The sequence below is a fragment of the Drosophila sulfurigaster genome, chromosome 3 (genome assembly GCF_023558435.1).
Source record: "Drosophila sulfurigaster albostrigata strain 15112-1811.04 chromosome 3, ASM2355843v2, whole genome shotgun sequence".
NCBI lineage: Eukaryota > Metazoa > Arthropoda > Insecta > Diptera > Drosophilidae > Drosophila > Drosophila sulfurigaster.
Window position 1 is genome coordinate 5,198,685 of NC_084883.1, and position 21,209 is coordinate 5,219,893.

Consider the following 21,209-nt stretch of genomic DNA (forward strand, 5'->3'; position numbering starts at 1 on the left):
TGATAGAGAAATATTAAAAAAAATACTTATTTAACAAAAATTCGTAAATCTGTTAAAATCATAAATAATACGCAAACAAATTTGTGAATTCTCAAATATTTTTTTTCTATTATTATTAATTTTAAAACTAATTTGGGACTTACTATTAACGATCTTGCGCAGTTTCATGTATTCACAATAAACAAGTATTAAAGCTACAGTCGAGTGTGCTCGACTGTGAGATACCCGCTACCCATTTTTAATGAAAGCAAATCGATGAGGATATATTTGGTATATTGTAAACAAATATACCAGAATGTCCGCCGTAAGCAATTAAGACCCGCGTTTTTCTCAATGCACTCTTAATTTAAATGCCATTAAATTAACAAATAAAATAACATTTTGTCGGATAGTAGAAATACATTTAATAAGATTTTATTCACTATACATATATACATATACACTTTAAGAGATTGTGGAACTTGTAAATGTGTTAATACCACAATTCCAGGAATTCCAGGAATTTCATCACCACATTGGCAAACGCATCATCAATTGCTTGAAACACCTCATAAATTGCATCGTCATACCAATTTGCAGCAAGTGCAAGTGAACCTTGACGACACACCGAACGAGACTTGCACCTTCATTGAAGCTCGTAGTGTGCAAATGAAACAGAAAGAAATGCCATAAAGAATAAAACTAGAGCTCTCAACCGAGTGCATATCAAAGTTAAGGTAAATAGAAAATTCAATTTAAAGCAATCGAAGTGCTTGGTCTGCCTGCCAGCTTGTCTGCCTGCCTGAGCTTGTTCAATTTTGCTAGCATCGTTGCCACACTCGAGCCGAGCATAGGCAATCCACATAGCATACGTTCTTATCTGGCAACATGGCCACAAACAAACTTCCTGTATCGATGCGACCACACGTACAGCCGTATAGCCGGAGTACCCTGCGCCCCGGGCCAATATCTAAGTGAAAACACAGATCAACAGTACGACAATCAGCAAACTCTAAGGCACAGACACAGGCACAGGACGAAGCAGAGATACTGGCTGTGACACTGGCAGGGGGTGGGCGCTCCTTAGTCCTTGTCCTGCCGGTAGTTTCATAGGACAGCTTCAGACAAGGTAAAGACATGGTCCGCCCAGGGGCATGTCTAACGTATCTCTCTCACAGATTGGAGGCATCTGCCTCGCCCACAAAATGCGAAGCGTCAGACACATTCAGGATACAAATTGTATGTCCTTTGCCAGCTACGCCGCCGCCCACATTGATTGGAGTTCGCTTGGATTGTGGATGGAGAACGGAGGAGAGAATTTTGAGGCAAAGCAGAAGCAGTCTATTTTTGCAAGTTGCATTTCTTGGATTGCATTTAAGCAACATTTATGCATTTTTAATGTGACAACTGAAATGATGAGACGGCAAACGCTTGGCTCTTGACATCCCTTGCCATTCGACTTCTGTCACCTTCTTGGCCTCTGCTTGCTGACAGTCTCAGCTTCGGCTTGAAGTGCATAGATCCATAGAAATGTCGTGCTATTCATATGAGAATTTATCAGCTCATGCAATTTGCAGTGTTGTGAAATTTCGCAAAACTCTGTGACAGCTGGCGCTGCTGCTCTGACAATTGCAAATCATACTTAGTATATAGTTGGGTTGGGGAATTCGCAGGTTGAACTTTTTACGTGAGGCCATTTTTAATATACTAGAAAATCTGTTGTCATTTTTTTGCCTGAATTATTTGAACATGTATTTTTTTTAGAAAATTGCAATCAACATTTTGGTAAAACTTAAATTATTATATGTTTCAAATATTGCTGTTGAAAATGTATATTATATAAGAAATCTAACAAAAAAAAGTAAGCAGAGTATATGAATATGAATATGAAATACAAAAGCAATTTAAGATTTGTAATATGCAAGTACAACTTAAGCAATTCAAGAAAATTATTTTTTAGTAAACTTTATTATAATTTAAAATTAAAGTTATCCCATTAAAAAATCTTGTAATAAATAGACTTGGAATATAAAATTATAATAATAATATTATACACACATAAATAAACAATATAATTGTAATATTACACACAAGACAATTTCTACGCAATAAATTATTTTATATTCCAACTTAGTATAAATTAGTTGTCCTGACTCTCTCTATTACTCTTTGATTGAATGAAATTCCAGGCTTTCAGGTTGAAGTTTAAATTTAAAAGGTATTTAAAATTTTTACTGCTTACAATAAATAATGAAATTGATTGTGTATAATTGAATGAATTAATACCTTTATGTAAATGTAAATTCTTTTTAAAATCTATTTCAAAGGAACTTAAATCGAAAATATATTTATAAAATTAAATTTACTGACTTACTCAATTAGTCACTAATTGAGCAATGAACAGCTTAAACGGTTAAAACTTTTTACGCAACTCTTTAATACATAAATACATATAAAATATAGTTTTAAGATATCACTTGAAACCTATCTAACCATGAAGAACATAACAATGATTTATGGTACTTATAGATGCGCTTTATCAGTTATGTATAGGGCTACCAAGTTTTATATTCAATCAAAATGTACCGGCTATGTAATTTCCATACAAAATAGAGTAAAAAAACTGTTCGCGCCGCTAGTGTATCGTTTAATTTTCGCCTCATTTTAATGGTCCACTTTAATTGGCATTCAAATGAGAATGGCGAGGCCCACAATTGACTGCCAAGTGCATAATCAAAGCAAATTTGCCATGATTTACAGTAAGTGCTCAGCTGTAGCAATTGCCATGGTTGGAAGCTCATTTGTTGGAATGCCGAAAAAAAAGTCAATACTCGTTGCCCGTAAGTATGCAATACTTTTTGTGGCTGTTGCCGGTTTGCCTGTTACCAGTTGCCAGTTAGCAGTTGCGAGCTGGCCAATTGCAGCTTGGTGTTTATTAGCATGATTAGCTGCCTGCAATGCCGCATAAATTGCAGACGCATTGAAATTAAGGTCAGTCGAAGAGGGATGGCAAGAGGCAAGGCGCTCAACGATTGAGTGGATGGCGCAAATGGCAAAGCATCTTGTAATTTGATTTCAACGTTGTCCAATGGCCAATAGCCAATGTTGTTGTGTTGATGTTTGTGTGCTGCTGATGCAACCAGGGCATGACATTACACTGATTACACTGCTCTGCAATTTTCAAGTCAGTTTCGATTTCTCAGTGCTCAGCAGCATTTCTTTGCAGCTTGAATCCTGTTGGCAAGTGTTTGAAAGGTTTCAATTGCGTCAAAGAACATTCCAATACGGAATGCAAGGATCGGAAAGCTTAAAGCGCATTTTTAATTAGTCTTCTATGCACTTCAATTTCAGCACAAATACACGCACACTTACCTACACACAGCCGCAAATAAAAGTACACTGACATACACAGACGCACGCACAAAGAAGAGTTGAAATGGCGTCGCACTTGGGTTGCTTCGTTTCATTTCCGGTTAACCACATCCTGCGTAATAAGCGGCACTTCCGGCCCCAAATAGACTTAAACTGTTTTGTTAGCTGTCATTGTTTTGTGTTTTTATTGTGAAGCAAATTCAACGTTAGCCACAAGACACAGCTCCCGGCAAGGCAACCAAACAAACCCAACCCACTGACCGACCACCCAACCACCCAGTCAACCTCCCAACTGGCCAGTGGAATATTTTTGGCTTTTCTGGGAGCGTAGTCAGGATGCTGGAGCACTTCCGACCATTCACATTGGAGGAGTCTCAAAGTTTTTGTGCTTTGCATGTGAATTGCACGTTTATGGCCACTTTTTCAACCATGTCTTTGGCATGGGCGTTTCATGTTGTCCTGGCGCAAATTGAAAACCCACAAACTGGAGTTGCACTTTTATTTTGCCCCCCAAAAAAAGCCATTGTTGTTGTAATTGCTTGTGTAGGACATGCCACTTCGTTGCATGAAGTTTGCAGCTATTCTTTCCAAAACAGATTTGAATGCGTCGCTTTTTTATGCGATAACGAAACACCACATCAAGCCAACAGAAATGACATTTTTTTGCAGATCTGCAGACTGTAGATTGTATAGCTCCACAGGTATAAGTTTACGCACTAGATTGGAAAATTTCTATAGCTAAATTCCGGAAAAATTTACTCTGCAGTTGCAGAGTCCTTTAGTATTGATTCAAATTTAAATTTATACCATACAGTACAGTCAACAAAGCGAGTTGAAAATCAAACTAAAAAAAGATAACTTATTTTATAACTATTTTTGTAGTGGAAAACCTACTGTAATCTAGTTCTTCTTCCTTAGCTCTTATTTTTGTATGAATTTAAGAATTTTAATCGGTTATAAATTTGAGCTTATTTTTTCACAAGAATTTACTTTTTGTGATGTAAAAGGGTAAATATTCTGCAAGTAAGTCTGCATACTCATCAATTAGGAACAAATATTGTAGATAATTCATCTAAAACATTCTATATTATAAATTACTTAAATATACTCTGCAAACCGATTGAGGTTCTGCCTTGTGTCTTCATAACTCAACAGTCATTTAGCAGCCTACAATTTTATTGCAAATTACATTGTGATCATGTTCTAAGAATCTCAGTCGATCCAGTAATGTTAAGACCTTTCAAACGACTTTTAATGTGATGGCAATCTTATTGAATTCATTTTGACTATTTGCTTGGATGAAGATATCATTACTAAATGTCGTATAATTATTTCCAATCTATTGTGAAAATAGAAAACAATATATTTCTAATAATAAAATAATGTTTAAATTGGCAATCGAAAAGTACAATATTCCTATGCCTAAATAACTTAAACATAATACATTTTAAAACTGCAATGTTAATGGTTTTAGAATTCTCGTACTTTAAAATACAGCAAAGTACATCTTGAAAGTGATTTTCTGGGTTAATGCATTTAATTAAGTTGCTAGCTAAATAATATTGAAACCCTTATGAGAAATGCGCGACATGCTCATTAGCAATAAACTAATTGTTGAGATACCAATTGATCCCCAGGGAAGTCGAACACCCCAAAAACCAGATGCCATACAATGCTAACCCAAATGTTGCATAGCGAAACACTTAAATAATGTGAAATTACAATTTAATTGCATTGCAAGTTTGCGGCGAACAGCAGTTGAGCGTGGAGAGATTGCAAGGCGATTCTGCCACACTTGGTGGTGAAGAGGATAGGAAAGGAAAGGAACGGAAGGGAGTGGGATGGGTTGGGGAAAGGCTGCTTGAGGACTAAGTGCGCCCCATATGCAAGGACTTACTGCGGTTGTACTCAGAATAATAGACCCACAAGCGACCCGGCTACATATGTTGCACAATCATTTTATTTGCACGAATTAAGCAGCTTGCCACACGCTGTTGCACTGCACATTGACACCGATTGCAGCAACCTAATTATGAAAATATTTAACATGTTTCATTTAATATTTTTTATATTTTTGGGCAATTTAATGTTATTTGCATTTCAAAAAATAATTAACTAAACTAAACATTTATTTAGATTGTTTTTCACTCTCCTCTTTTCTATAATTCACATATTCAAAATAAATTTGTATTTGTCTGTTAAAAATGGATTTAATCCATAGTTTTTAAATCATAGTGTATCGCTATTTATCGAGCTTTCACTGTTTTCTATTATTTAATGTAATTCAAAAGAAATAAAACAACTGAATTGAAATTTAAGATCATAGCACTCGCTGCCATTAATCATAATATTTTGTTGTAGTTATTAATTATAATTAAAATTGTAAGTATATTGTAAATATTATTGTTCGTGACTGTTTGAAAATTTAGTTGAAATTAGAAAAAAAGAAATAAGTACATTTTGATTAAATAATAATTTTCGACAAATGTTTTTGTAAATATGTTAAGGTTTTCTACTTGTTACTCACGATATTTTTCTTAAATTTAATATGAATAAAAGACAAGGCCAAATTAACCTGTACCTTTATTAAATACCGTCCAAATTTGTATTTATATTTTTCAAATGAAGTTTTCAAAATTACTATAATTTCCTATGGGTACATTGTCAATTTAGAAACACATGATTCAATACCTTTATTATTTTACAATATTGTATGTTTAGTGTAGTTTACTTAATACTAAATAATGTATATTAAATCTCTATGTTAATTATGATATATTAGTATCTACACGGACGAGAATGTTTTTTATGTACAAAAATAAGGATATATTCCTATTTCGGATGCGACTCAATTCAGCACTTAACATTATAAAGAGGAAATTCGATAGCATTTATAACGTAGTGTAAACTATTTAAAGTTAATTTCGTGAGAATTGCAAGAAGTCAATGCGAGGTGACTGTGCGAGGGGGTGGCCATTTTTGGGTGCTTGGTGACATAGTAGGGACATTGGATGGCATTTGTGGTTTGCGCTGCGGTTGTGCATTTCTGCGTGCTGCCTGTCAGTGTGTCTGCCTCAACATCAGGCTCGTTCTCTGCTGCCGCCGCTGCCGCTGCCGCTGACTCGGCCTGCCGCCTGCTGTGCCATTAGCATTCATGTGCGTGAGTGTCAGGCAGCAGGAAGAGACAACGACGAAGGGAGGGGCAGACGAAGCGGGTTGCAGGATTCGAGAGAGCGGAGTTCTGCCAAAAAAGCCAAAGCCATTGCTGCAGCTGACGACGACGATGAGGACGACGAGGACAACGTTTGGGGTTAACTGGCATTAATGTCATACCACCATTCTGTCATTTTGTAGGTGTGCACTTTGCGGTTGTTGCATGCCTCCAGCCACACCTCCGCCGCCCATCCGACAACCCACTTGGAAAATTGCTCAGAAGCCCATTTAAAAGTTTGCGTGTGTATCTTAGGCTCGTATATCCGACTCGACATTTGAATTTAAACGCACAGCACTGGCATTGCAACTTCTGACTTTCATGTTGCAACAGGGCCTGTTGCATGTCATATGCACAATATGTTTCCCCAACTATTTGCCAACAATTTCGGAGAGAGCTTTATGCCTGGCATATTTATTTGCAAAACTTGTACTGTAGTTGGGTTTACTGTATTTAAGTATTTCATTATAGATTGATATGCCTACGACTGAGTTGTCATTTCAAGCATTTTTCACAATTGTTTATTTTATAGTTTCTTTTAACTGGCCAAAGCCAAGACATCGCGATATACGGATTCGGTTGTTGCTCACAGAACTTGCGAAAATTTAGAGTGTTCAATTTATTACCAGAAATCATGGAGGGTAAGTAAAGGCAAATATCTTATAAAAGTTGTCGTTTAAATTGTGAAAATAAACTATTGCAAATTTCACTTAGTTTACAGGTATTGGCAACGTTTTTAAATGCTTTTAAAAGCCGCATCTTTAAATTTCAAGCTTTAAATTGTTAATAAAAGAACTGCTGCAATTTTCACTCAATTGACAACATTCTTAAATCCATTTAAATGTGATTATATTTATCTCTGTTTAAAAGTTGATTACAGCGACATGCTGATTAATAATTATAATTACAATCCGCTCAACAGATATACGTGTCACTTAACCAAATCTGTTTAAACGTATTTTATATGCAGTCACATGAATTCATCAAATCATTTTAATATTTCGCGACTTTTCTGTCATTTGTAGCAGACAGCAGTTGATGGAAAACTCAATCAAAATGCGAGTATAATAAGTCTTTTTTTTTTATCGTAATCACTGACACTATACGACCCACATATTCTGCACTATTGGAATCAAGTTATTATAGTTGAACTAGGTCAAAGTTTAAGGGAGAAGTGAAAGTAAAACTCTGTCTAGACTCCGCTGACGATAGAAATAAAATGGCGCTTAGCTAATTTCGCGGGGAAACGCTGAGTTTGTTTGTCATATTGATTTTGAAACCGACAACGCGCATTGTGATGATTATTATTGATAGCAGGTGTAAATGGTAATGGGGCAGGTGCGTGCCATGCGTGCCCCATGCCACAGTTTCAGGCAAAAACAAAAGGCAGACAGCCAGAGCGCAGTTAGCAATCGACAGCTCAGAGACCAGACTTTAGTCGACTTCTGACTGTCGTCTACGATGCGTGCACGTCAGCCAAACGCCCAGGAACGAGAGCAACTGCGTCGCCAGCGCTCTGAATCGCGCATGATCTTGGCGAGGGTCAGAGCTCTAGGTTACACTTTAAATGTTATCCTTATACTACTTTATTGAGTAATCCAGTATTTTACAGGCTTTGAGTATGTGGTCAACCCGCCGGTGCTGCCAAAAGTCGCCTTTGGCACAACTATGGATCGTGAGGTAATGCCCACGAGCGGACCCTTTATGAATAGCTTCATGAGGTCACAATTGCCGGAGGGACGTCCACATCCCAGTCCACTTGATTATGATTGTGCGAAGCCCATTGGATTTAAGGTAGGTAAATTTTCTAGTTAGATTTGTACATTGCATATTAGGGTGAACATGTCTTCGGCAATCACACTAAAAATTACATTACAATTAATACGATTGGTTTCGAAAGAAAACACAGATAAATATTAAAGTTGGATTTCAGTGGATTAGACTTGCAAAAAAATCACAGAACATTTTTCAATTAAAAAAAATTGCAATAAAAATTTATGTTTGGTATAATTAAGTGTAAATGCAACAAATTCATCAGAAATGCATTTTCAACTTAAGGACTTAAAATATATGTATATTGAATTCAAAATACTAGTACGTATGTATATAGTACGTATATTTATTCTTCAATTCAATTGGTTCAATTGACCAAAAATATAAAGTAATAAGTATTAGCAATTAAACTAATACTTACTTAATAGTACTTTTCCATTCACAAAATAAAACAAATTCAATTTCCAATTTGGGATAACTAGAACATTTTAAATTAGTATTAATAATTATTAATAAAGCCAGAGTGAGCGAGCTTCGTGTTGTTACATCGCCTTTTTATTTTACAGTGATGCTTGATAAACGTATCGATCTTTCGATATAATTTTACATAATGTTAGCTAACATACAATTTAATAATATGTAATATGTTATCTCTATCTCCAATTTAAACTTTGAAAAAACATTTTTTAAATTATAAAATCATTTTGCCGGCAACTCCTACTCTACTTTGAATGAAATCATCAGCTGATATTAACATTTTTTAGAGTTATTATTTCCATCTTTTCCTCTATTTCTCCAATCTTCGCTTGCAGTACCCTTCCAATGCAGGTTTCTCAGCTTTGGCTAATAAAATGCCTCGTCTGCCCGTTGTCCGTGAACAAATAATTCCACCCATGGGCACCTATGAAGCCACACCATGGATCCTTCGAGCGGGCTACACCTTTGATAGGCAAGTGGTGCCAAAGCCAAAGTGGGTTACTCCAGGGTAAGTGTTCCTTCGACATCTTGATATTCCAAATAATAACCAAAATTATTTTATATTTAGACCTTCAACGTATTCGATTCATAAGAAATATCCGAATTGGAAAATGGAAACTGCTTTTGGGACATGTCGCATCATCTGGCCAGCGGTTGCCATCTTCTGTGGCCCTACAAATGCAGCTCAATGCATAATTTGTCACCAACGCCCTGTCGGTGATTATTTCCATAGTTTTGCCAGCGATAAGGATATGTGTCGGAAATGTATGCATGCCGAGGTGTCGGCCATCAAACAATGTAGCCTCAGTGTCACGGAACGCTTTAGGAAACGACGCGAGATCAAATTGTTTGTTCCTGCTCGATATTGTGGATTCTTCCATGATCACAACGGCACAAACGCCGCCGTCGAATTGACTTCTCGTAAACAACTGCGAGACAAGATCAAGACCGAAAATTATTTGTACCGCTTTGACAGCAAAGTAGAGTAACAGCTCAAGTTGTCTGTTCCATAATATGCATTGAAGTCTCAAAAGCAAGATGGCAGCTAGATATTATAAATATTCTATATATTGAAAAATTAATGTTTTTGCTAAATAAATTAAATAAGTGTAATTTTAACGCGAGAGCAGAATACTCATTCCACTTGGACTTAACGCTAGTTTCGTTAAGCAGCCACTAAGTACTTGGTAACCAAATTTCCATAGTTTGTATTTAAAAATTACTAAGTGGAATTCTTTTCTCATGTATGAAACTAGAACAATTTTAAGATATGGGCGAAAAGTGAAAACACATATACCAAAATATATTTTAATTTTGATTAAAGACTCTTGATTAGCACTTTATTCTAATAATAACAATAATTTTGGAACTATTTTTCTGTAGATAATTGCAAAAATGAAGGATTCGCATTCAAGCCAAAAAATTATATAATTTATCGTAAAACAGAAAGAGTTCCTAAAATCATGCTTTGCTCTAAATATAGAGCTAATCCAGATCTATAAGAATAACCTTTCCTTTTTTAAAATTGTCATATAATTACCCATATGCACACAAGCTGCAATAGCTTTTGTTTTTACGTTCTTCTTATTTAATAATATGTTGCGTTTTTTTTTAGCGGCCACACCATTTTTTGCAACCTGTTTTATTTTGGTGTGTGCTTTTTTCAAGTCCGTGAAAATACATTTCTTAACAATTCATAATAACGGAACAAACTGGCTGCTTTAATGTTTTTTCTCCATCGCCCAATTGTAGTGTGTTTCAGTTGAGGCCGTTAAGCAAGTTTTATCAATGAAACATATGCTTTGTCATCAAAAACTCTCAACCCGTTAAAGTTGTGCTAATTTTATTTTTTTTTAATACGGTTGATAATTTTATTAGTGAAACATAAAAAATATTTATAAACTATTTTAGGATACTACGATATTTGAAGTAATTCAACTATTGTATAAAGCTAATAAACCGTTTTAAAGCCCTTGAAGTTAGAGACGGGCACAACATTTTATTCGTTTTTCCGGCGTTTAGTTTCCTCTTCCCATTCCGTTGGACAGTTACAATGTGAGTGCCACATGCAGCCATGCAGCATTGTGGTAGCGACAATAGCAACGCTATTGGCATTCATTTTAGCCGTAATACTTAGTTTATGTGCTTGTTATTCAGGTAGGTGGAGGCTGTCAATGAATGTCAATTCGCATGGCCACGCCCCCTATCCCCACATTTGCCTTTTTATGTTACCATTTCGTTAGGCAAAACACGTTGCAACATGTTTTGCGGTAGTTTCCCGCAGTTGCAACTCAAATTATACAGCACCGTGTTAATCGAATTGAAAAATAAAAATACGTGCTTTCGTTTTGTAAGTAATGTAATTGTTTATTTTGTTGTTTATATAAAATACACAAACATGTTTTCTATTTAATAATTAATTTAATATTTTACTATTAATATAATTGTTTATTTTTTTATATACAATATACAAATTTTTATAAAAATATTGTTGAAATATGTTTAAATGAAAAAGAACAGCCACTGTGATATAAGTTGTTTAAAATTATACTACATCAACAGCGAAAGTTCCCTTTCTTTTAAACAATTTTGTAAACTTAAAATAACACAAAATATGAAGAAACTTTGTTAAAAATATGTTGCAACATGTAGAGCAACCAAAAAGAACAGCCACTGTGATATAGATAATTGTATAAAATATATCAGCAGCAACAGTTCCCTTTGGTTAAACACAAGATGAAAAGCTCCCACACGAAAAATACTGTTATTATTATTAAATTTGATGTGTTGCCAGGCCATTTATATACAAAAAGAACAGCCACTGTGATATAGAGAGTGCTTTGAACATACAGCACAGCGACTATTCCCTCTACTTTAAAGGCGTTGAAGAGAAACTGAATAGTTTTTCGAATTGCTGAATATCGGGATTAAACACGCGCTATAAAGGAAAATCACTGTGATATGTAACGATGAGTTGAACGCATATCACAACGATCGTTCCTTTTAGCGCATGACCCATAGATCTTTATTGTTTTTAATATTTATTTTCTTTGAAACTTGTAGTGCTGCGCTTGCCACAACGAACTTCAATGGTTGTCTAGCTTTATGATCGCAAAAGTCACCTAAGGCTGGACGACCAAAGAAACTAATTGCAACCTCCATTTCGAACTATTAGTGTCCTTTCTAGTTAACATTGTTGAACATTTTAAAATTATAGCACGAGTGTTCGGTCTAGTCACTTTGCCGATGCTGCTTAAAAAGCGACCATACCGACAATCGCCATTTAATTTTAAAATTATTGGTTTATTATCACAAATGCACTCACACTCAAATTGCTGCGTCTTGTAGCTGCAATTTTGAGACACACTTTGCCCAGTGATGTATTATTGTATTGAACATAACTGAACAAAATGCACCCCAAAAGCAGAGCTATGACCTATACTTATTTTGAATTCTTCACTTTTCGTTGGCGCCTTACGATTATACGACAAACTTCACCCAGTGATGCACACAAGTTGGCAAAACTGAACAAAGTTTACCATATAATGTATGAGTTGCTTATTTCTCTCTCGCTTAAGATCTAGAGACGTTTACCCACTGACACTGAGCTGTTGACTGATGATCTAGCTGACAGTGACCCGATCTTATATACCCATCGGCCGGGCATACCTGGGCCGACTAACGGTCCTTTCGGGTCGTGGATTAGCGTGTTTTACCTGCGGGCTTCGGCGCTTTCCACGGAATTCGCGTGAACCTTTGTGAAAATTTTGCAACTTAATCCGTGGTCATAAACGGATTAAATGCCGAGTACATAGATTCCGGGTAAAAACGCGCAGCTGTGTCGCGCATAGGGAAATTCGCAGAAGTGCAATTAGGTGTGTTTCCCAAAAAAGGATCACCAAAAGGACCGATTGCTTAATTGGTCAGTTAGTCCGAAGTTCGACAACGTTCGGCTACCATCGTCCTTGCTTACAACTAAATCCTGTCTGGCTGCTTTTAAGCTGACTGTACTTTCACGCAACTATGCGGTATGTGATCTCTGATCAGCTTCTGTTGAGACCTTGAAGTCCTTGTTCGGTTTGGTCAACTGTACTTTACGCCTCTGTAAATGCGGCCACCTGTTGAATATTTTGCATTCTCGTTGAATGCTTCTCGAGTTCTTCTCATTCACTTTTGCTCTTTTAAAGTGCTTTGTGCTGGTATTTGATTAACTAATTACTGACATAATAGACTAAAATAGAAGTGATCGCAAGAAGCATCATCTTTATCGTAGAAATGATTATCAGTCTGTACTGAAAAAGACTACATATTCTTGGCTGAATTGATTAATTAATTAATTAATTATTCACAACATAGATCTTAAGTGAAATAAATTCAGAACACATAAGAGCAGTCAAAAATTGTACAACTTTAATTTCGAAGAATTTCAATCGCGAAATTGATTGATTTGGTGAAGATTACGTTCATGACAGAAGTTAATCAATCCAGTAGCGGTATGTGATCTCCGATCAGTTTCTGTTGAGACCTTAAATTCTTTGGCTTGGTCGACTGTACTCTACGCCTCTGTAATTTATAATTTAATTCCCGGGATTTAAAAATTGTAATTTAAAGGTATTCCGATCGCAAATTTTATGAATTTTATGAAGGTTTCGTTTATTTTAATATCTTCAATTATTTAGTAGCCGAAAAATGAAAATATTATAAAGCGTTTTCGGACAATATTGAAGGTGTGAATGGATAGAGAGAACGCCTTGGGCAACGATTTAGCTTAACTGATGAGTTCCACGATAACAAAATATGATTGACATGATTGACAATACAATACTTACATTCTAGAGTATCACAAAGATCAGTGAAAACTATTTTTCTGGTGGCACGATTGGTGACACAATCACGCAATTTTATTAGGAATTAGGCATCGCATTTGTGACAATTTCGTGAACAAACAACTCATATCGTTTTGAAAACACAGTATTTGCTTAGCTTAATAAAATAGCCGCCAGGTTACTTATTATTCTTTGTGATCATTGTTTTAAGTCAATACAAACCACTATAAGAATCGATGTATTAAAATGAAACGTTGATAGAAGTGTATTTTATCCAGGGGTAATTATTTTCTGTGGGTAAAACCCACATGAATTTAGATGAACATTTTTCAAAATTGTTAATCGGATCATATAATATTACTCGTAACTGTAAGCCATTCAAACTAAGCAATTTATTTTATTATTTTCCTCCAATATCATAAAAATAAATTGCTATAGAAAATATTTTTTACTATCTTGGTAAGCAACAAGTTTTTATTTTTCTTGTTATTGATTGTGAGGAAATGTACGAAATATACATAGTTAAAAACTTAAATATGTCTTATAACACCTTTAAAATCGAAATATGCAAACATAGTAATAAAGTATGCAATAAAAAATCCGTGAAACATAATTTTAAATAACTTTTTATTTTTAAAAAATTTCATAAAATTAAGCAATAATTAAAAATTGATTTACAGCTCGAAGAATGGGTTACACTCATAGTGAAATAAATGTTTGTGATTTCTTAAAATATCTTAATTGTATTTACTTTTTACATTTCGTGGTTTTCATATTCAACATTTTAAAATAATTTGATATACTAATACAGATTTGTGTTCAACATGAGTATTTTTATAAATAATGAAAACGTATAAACGAAACATTGGTTTATTGAAGGGCATTAAGAGTAAAGGGAATACAGTTTTTATTTGATATATTTAATTTGTAATACTCTCCAGGTTTTTTGATTTAAGCATACTTCAACTTTAAAATATTACTTAAATATTCATCTTTACCGGAAATGTAAATGCCTATGGTATAAAATATGTTATATGTAAAGGTTTTTCCCGTTTAGAAATTCCAGAAATGTATGCAGTTTTGAAATTTTTTTATTGTGCAAAGTCCTGCTTTAAAATCGAAGGACTTATAAACGCTCTTCTGCACAGTCTCTACGGAAAATAGTATTGCCCGTTGTGAATCCATAACCATCCAAAATAAAAACAAAGTTTGGTTTTTTTTTGTAGCTTTCGCTATTTGTTTTTTTATTTTATTGTTTATTTGGTAAAATTAAATCAATATTTTCATTTCAATTATATATTTTTTGTTATTACCTTTTTTCAGTTATCTTTTCTTAGAAAAACGAACATAATTGTTTCAAATTTTCAGGGTACAACTAGAAGAAGAAGAAAACAAATATTGAAAACAATATGAAATTAAAAGAAAGATAGAAATAGATTCTAAAATTCATAAGTAGATATTCTTCGTGTCATAGTTTTAATTCAATTGTTTCTTTCATTTTGTTGTTCTGCTGCTATCAGCGCTCTCACCGTTACACTTTCTTCTTATACTTCCTCTCTTTCTCCCATTCTTTTACGCCACTCTTCTCATACCAGCTGTGGGAAGTAAAAAAGATGTACAACAATATTATTGGGGAGAAAACATTAAGACAAATGTTAGCGAAATGCTTTCTTCTGACGATCATAAAGTTGTGAATCGCTTTTGTTTGTTTGTTGTTGTCGTTATTGTTGTCCTCTATCTATGGTATATTTTTTTGCGTTTGAACGCAGATTGGTTGAAGAAAGATTAAAAATAAAACAATATTCTCCAGGCTTAAAATGGAAACCTGCAGGATGAAGAATAATTTAATTAGAAACATTAAAAATAAAACTATTTATTGTATTCTTACCGTTTTGTATAAAATATTTGGGATTCCATTCAGTAGGGGCATCAATGCCAAAGGAAATCAATGTGTAGGTTAACTATGAAAACTACTCCTTAATGGTAGATGTAAAAGCTTTTTACACTGTAAATAAAGAAAATTACACAGTTTTACCAATTATTACAGATAAGGAGAGTATATAAGCGTATTTAATTAAGTTAGTTATTTTATTAATATTGTAAAGAAAGCTGTTTTTCTAAATCTGTAACTGCATCTTGCTTAACAGTCAAACAAATAGAAATTCATACAATTTTTTTAATTTCAAATTTATAAGTTTAAAATTTATTTCAATTGCAATTGTCGTTTATAAAGTATTGTAGTTTCTTCTAAAAAGTAATTTTTATATATGAAAAAGTTAAGATTTTTAATTTAAATTTTTTTTGTTTTTATTATTTTATAATTTTTTTCAATTGCAATCGTCGTTTATAAAATATTATAGTTTCTTCTAAAAAGTAATTGTTTATATATATTGGAAAGTTAAGATCCCTATATTAAAAACTAAAATATTCAAAAGTTGTTTGCTTTTTCTTTTTTATTTTAATAAAATTTTATTTAATCTAAAATGCATTTGTACTTGGTATTTCTGATTTTCATCTGGACCAGGAACCATGTTGTTATCATATACTAGTTTTGTTTATTTTTAAAAATAAATTTTTAAGTCAATCGTAGAGTAAAGGAAAGTTTAACATAGGACAGTCTTATCACAAATACAAATAGAGGAAAGGAATGAAAGACATTTAAATGACTTACAAGAAATTGTCGGTGCCGCTGCTGCGGCTGCTGTTGCTGCCGATGTTGTTGCAGATGGCATATTAGTTCTGGCAACGACATGCGGTTGCTGTTGTTGTTGCTGAAGTTGCTGTTTCTGTGTTTTTTGTGTAGGTGGTTGTTGCTGTTGTTGATTCTGTTGGTTGTTGTCATCGTCGTCATCAATGTAATAGCATAAATTTGCATTGTTGCCGCCACCGCCAACGTTGCTGCCACTGTTGCCATTTTTATTGCTGTTAGAAGCAGCAAATGTTGCCGCTGCTACTGCTGTTGTTGTTGCCGTCACTGTTGCTGCTGTTGTGGTTGATGCTTGCTTGCGCTTATGTCCCGTTATGCTTAAAGCAGCCGATAGACTCGAAGTTGCATGCAGTATTGAACGCTGGTTGAAAATGCTATTAGACGCAGCCGCTGCAGCCGCATTGTTGTTCTTGCGAAACTTATGATGATGATGGTGTGAAGACGACGATGACTGCGGTGGCGGCGCTGGCTGCTGTTGTGACTGTGGCTGTGGCGTATGCTGATGCTGTGCTGCTTGTGGCATTGGCGGTTGTCACGAGCATGCCACCTCGGCTGTGGTTGTATTTTTGTTATTGTTATTGTTACTAGTAGCACTGTTGTTGTTGCTGCTGCTGCTACTGCCGCCGCCGCTATTGTTGTTGCTACCATTATTTTGAATCCCTGCCTGATCTGTTGTATCCATGCAGCTGCTGCTATCAGCACCATTTTTACCAGTTGCTTTGAAGCTGGGCGCATTCATTTGCGCTGCTGTTGGAGTGTTTGGTGTTGTACCGCCCATATCGCTGGAGGCATTTGAATTGTCCTCAGTTAACTACTTACAAAATTAATAATGTTTAATTATATATATTCATATTTTATTTAACTAATCGATTTCGCACACAACTCACCGACTCGCTAAGTCGATGCACTTTGGCACCGCTTTCACGTCCACGATGATTGCCGCCAGTAGCTTGGCCTGTGGGTGACGGTTCTTGTGACTGTGCTAGCTCTGTGGAGAGGCGCTTGCGATTGGCCATTAGAGTGTTGTTAAAAGTGTTGTGACTCTCCATCGACTTGCGCTCACGTTTGAGGAAGTCTGAATCAAGATAGAGCGATAGTTGTTTGCGCTTGACATGGCGCGCATCGATAGCCATGCCCTCCTTCAGCATTTTGATGTTGACGCCATGCATGATGACATGCTCGGTGAAGTTTTGTATGCTCTCGGTGAGGTCAATGTTGAGGTTCTCGGAACGCTCGAATTCGAGCCCAATGAACCAAAGTGAACAGAATGGTGAAGTTGTGATTGCGGCGTGAGATGGCTGCTGCTGCTGTTGCTTCAGTTCGTCTTCGTTGCCGCTGTTGTTTTGTGAATTGTTACCGCCAACGCCTTTCTTTAGCTCGAAACTTTTTGGATTGACATGGGCAAGTGCAATGTGAGGATTGCGCTCAAGATTGCCAATGAGCAGGCGCACCTTGGACTCAACGAGACCGCACCACTCCAAATGATCATCGGCTGTTTGTGAGTTAACAAGCAGCACAATAAAGTGACGATATCTGTAGAAGAAGCTGGGCGCCTCGAAAAGACGATCCCAGCTGACGCGTCCCAGCATGATTTCATCCGTGATGCTCATGCCACGGTTAAATTCGGTCAATATGACCTTCTTCGTAGACTCGGACACATTGAATGTGGAGTTTTGCTGTGGATATGCGGGTGTTATAATTGGCATCAAATGATAACGATCCGAAGCGTTGACACGTGGATCCCAAACCTGTTTATAAAAGAAAAGACCATATTTAGAATATATCACGATAGAAAAACGGCTGTTGTAACTTACCTGGAAACGCAGGTTGACGTTATCGGGATGCTTTAGCAAGACGGGGTTGGGCCACTTCCAGCGCGAGAATACCAAAAAGAACTTGTGCACCAAGGTAGCAGCTGCAGCATTTGGATAAAGCTGGCAGGTACGTGCCACTAGCATTGCCCAGGTCACACCGCCGAAATAGCCCAAGGAGTTGGAATAGATGCCATGCTCTAAAAAATAAGAGAATTGTATGTTAGTTTCGGATGTATCAAAATATTTTTAAGATGTTAATACTTACTCTTGGCCCATAATTTGATGGTGCGTAATGCTAGACGAAAGTTTTCAATATTGGGCACCAAAGCGAGAATCTCGTCAGTGACACGGCAGCCGTTAAGACTGCGCACCGAACGAGGATCAAGATTCTTGAGCAGATTATCGTCGCGCAGATCAAAGTCATCGGGTATTTCTTTGAGCGATAAACGTGCAAATAGTAAATCGATCTCGATGCCATCAAAGTTCATTTTAATGACCGGCACAAAGGCCTCCTCAACCGAACGGCATTCGGTGACCTCGGGCTGTTTCTTCAGCACCTCAAAGAAGCTTTGGAAGTAATCGGTGCGCTCAATGTTGCGCGGTGCCACACAGAGGGCATCAATATCAGCACCCTTATGATGCACACCCAGTCGATACGACCCAAATGTATAGATTTTGCCGCCCAGCTTCTCGGCTGCTGCCTCGGGCATGTTCTTGCTAACGGATATATCTTTGACCCACTGCTTGACCAGTGTATTCAATTTGGCCAGGATTTCCATGCGATGATTAAGCTCATCCTGGCTCTCAAACACCTTGTATGGCTCCAGCGATTTGCTCAGCTCCTCCGTACGCAGCAGATCTTCTGGTCGCGGTTCTGCCAAGCTAATGGCCGATGTCATGCCCAATTGTTTGGCTGGCTGCGCGCCGCCCGAGGTAGTATTGCCATTGTGTGGTTGGTGCTGCTGGCGTGTTGGTTCGGAATTCCACATGTCGATTCTTAGTTTTAATTACTGTAAGAGAGATGAAGGGATATATCTTAATATGCTGTTGATGGATGAATATGATTAAATATGATTACTTACCTAACTAGTCTTACAAATTATCCTTTTGTATTTGTAGTATTTTAATATCTTAGTATTTAATTTGCCTGGTGCTGTTGTTGGTTGTTGCTGTTGCTTCTGCTACTTGTAGTAGCAATAAATGGAATTATTTATGTTGCTTGTTGTCGCTGCGCACAATAATAAAATGCTGCAATAGAAATGAAAAGATTTGTATTATTATTTGTCCTTCGCCTTCAGCTGCTAAAATTGGTGCAAATCAAAATACTTCCGACAGTTTTGCTTGTCGGAATTTTATCACTTCTCCGTGTCAGCAAAAATTGCAAGATAAGATATTTCGCAAATACAAATAATATAAACAAACAAGATGAAAGTAAAAAGCGCAAGAAATGCTAACAAGTGTTGAGTTTTTTGTTAATAATCGGAAAAACAGCTAAAATTTATCTATCGATAAAACAGCTAGAGTGACAACACTGAATAGCGCTCAATGCACATTCGTAACGGCAAATTGTTGTTCTTCTGTTGCTCACAAATAAACAAATGCGTAAATATTGTTTTTCGTTTTCGAGAATGTGGAGAAAGAAAAGTGCAAGCTAATTGTCGATACGTTACAAACATAAACAAAGAGCAACAGCAAAAATGCGTATCAAAACGGAATCACAAATCAGATAGACACCCACACATGGACTCTGATATACATATACGCAATAGAGAGCGCAAAGCGAAATCAAAACCAAAAAAACTTACGCTCACTGGTTGTAGTTGTCACGCACCCACACGCACAATTAGAGTTCTTAAACACGATTGATGTGTGTTAAAGAAATGTGAACCGCTTATATACGATTTGAGACTAGGAATTTCGGCTAACGGCGGCTTTTACCTACCTGCGCTTCTTCGTGTTGTTGTTGTTGCTGTCGTGTAGTTCTTCGGCTAAGCTAAGGTTTCGGCTTTAAAATTGAAGTTCAGTTATATGCACGAAGTTGTTGCGTCTTAGGTAGTTGCAATGGTGGTTGTGGTGCTGGCGGCGTAAATGTATGCGTGTGGTGTTTTGTATGCATGTGTGTATACATACACATGTATGTGTATGTAGGTAGTATGTATGTATGTATTTTGGCAGCGTACGAGTGTTTAGGCCCATTCATTTGAGTCGTTCGTTGAGCTGCCTTCCGTTCCGGCTTTTTCATGCACTTTTTCCTGTATACTCGTGTTTTGTTATAATTGTGTCGCGATTTGTGTTTTATTCGCGCGGTATCTCCTTCATTGCTTTCATATCAGATTCCGATTCTCTCTTCTATACCCACATGTAACACTCGTTTTTTACGTTTTTTCTTTCTCTGGCTTGCTTCTTTTATGCTACGTGACTCGAACTCGCTTGCAGACTGACGCACGCCATGCAAAACAAAATTCACTTTTCATTCAATTGCTTGTACAACGACATACTACGTATGCACACACAACATATTAAGATGATGAAAACACGGACACTGCATTGATGAAATTGCGTTTGGATTTTAGTGTGTATTCGACATTTTTGCTTTCCGTTTTACAGTTTGATTTGCGCGTTCTACAAATTAATATATTCTCGAGAACCGCAACGACCAATACGAATTGTGTGGATAAGAGAAAAGAAAGCAGCGTGACCACAAATTGTCTTCCAAAATATACTATTTTCTATGATAAATATACCAGCATCTGCTATTAAAAGCTTGGTTACACTTTTTTAGTGGTGGCACAAAAGCTCAAACATTGCGGCGCAGCTTTTTGAATTACGATGGCTTCTTTGTTTCTCTAAGAAGTTGTAGAGCCGCAAGAGCATTTGACTAATTTTATAGCACTTCCTTTAAACAGTGTTCAGTTTTGCAATAATAAAAACAAATTCTTTTTAAAAGTGCACATTGTTCTTCATACGAATATAGACATAGCAAAGATGGATATGTTACCGCAAGTAATATACCAAAAATGTATTTTTCCCAAATTGTGGGTAAAAAGTAT

At 36.1% G+C, this 21,209-nt stretch overlaps 2 protein-coding genes across 3 annotated transcripts; one reads left to right on the forward strand and one right to left on the reverse strand.

The window, feature by feature from the left end:
• Positions 1 to 7,023: 7,023 nt before the first annotated feature.
• Positions 7,024 to 9,936, forward strand: LOC133844268 (uncharacterized). 2 transcript variants are annotated; one of them, XM_062278185.1, is made up of 4 exons: positions 7,024 to 7,203; positions 8,175 to 8,356; positions 9,148 to 9,320; positions 9,381 to 9,936. In XM_062278185.1, exons 1-4 carry the CDS (start codon positions 7,197 to 7,199, stop codon positions 9,799 to 9,801), a joined length of 783 nt encoding a protein of 260 aa, XP_062134169.1. In that variant the 5' UTR covers positions 7,024 to 7,196; the 3' UTR covers positions 9,802 to 9,936. The 2 variants fall into 2 exon arrangements, with proteins under 2 accessions (XP_062134169.1, XP_062134167.1); XM_062278183.1 differs by lacking the exon at positions 7,024 to 7,203 and adding an exon at positions 7,903 to 8,117.
• A 4,991-nt stretch (positions 9,937 to 14,927) lies between these two features.
• Positions 14,928 to 20,827, reverse strand: LOC133840737 (poly(A) polymerase beta). The gene is given in 8 exon segments (XM_062272765.1): positions 14,928 to 15,463; positions 15,527 to 15,643; positions 16,310 to 17,156; positions 17,233 to 18,093; positions 18,160 to 18,356; positions 18,425 to 19,169; positions 19,242 to 19,407; positions 20,102 to 20,827. Coding segments are annotated over 5 exon segments (2,634 nt in total). The 5' UTR covers positions 19,149 to 19,169; positions 19,242 to 19,407; positions 20,102 to 20,827; the 3' UTR covers positions 14,928 to 15,463; positions 15,527 to 15,638.
• Positions 20,828 to 21,209: the final 382 nt, after the last annotated feature.

What these genes read in the sequence shown, in the direction of transcription:
- LOC133844268 (XM_062278183.1), top strand. Translation starts at nt 8,024, where the DNA reads ATGCGTGCACGTCAGCCAAACGCCCAGGAACGAGAGCAACTGCGTCGC. An exon ending in CGAAGCCCATTGGATTTAAG is followed by an intron (nt 8,357 to 9,147) that starts GTAGGTAAATTT and finishes CTTCGCTTGCAG; the next exon opens with TACCCTTCCAATGCAGGTTT. An exon ending in CCAAAGTGGGTTACTCCAGG is followed by an intron (nt 9,321 to 9,380) that starts GTAAGTGTTCCT and finishes TTTTATATTTAG; the next exon opens with ACCTTCAACGTATTCGATTC.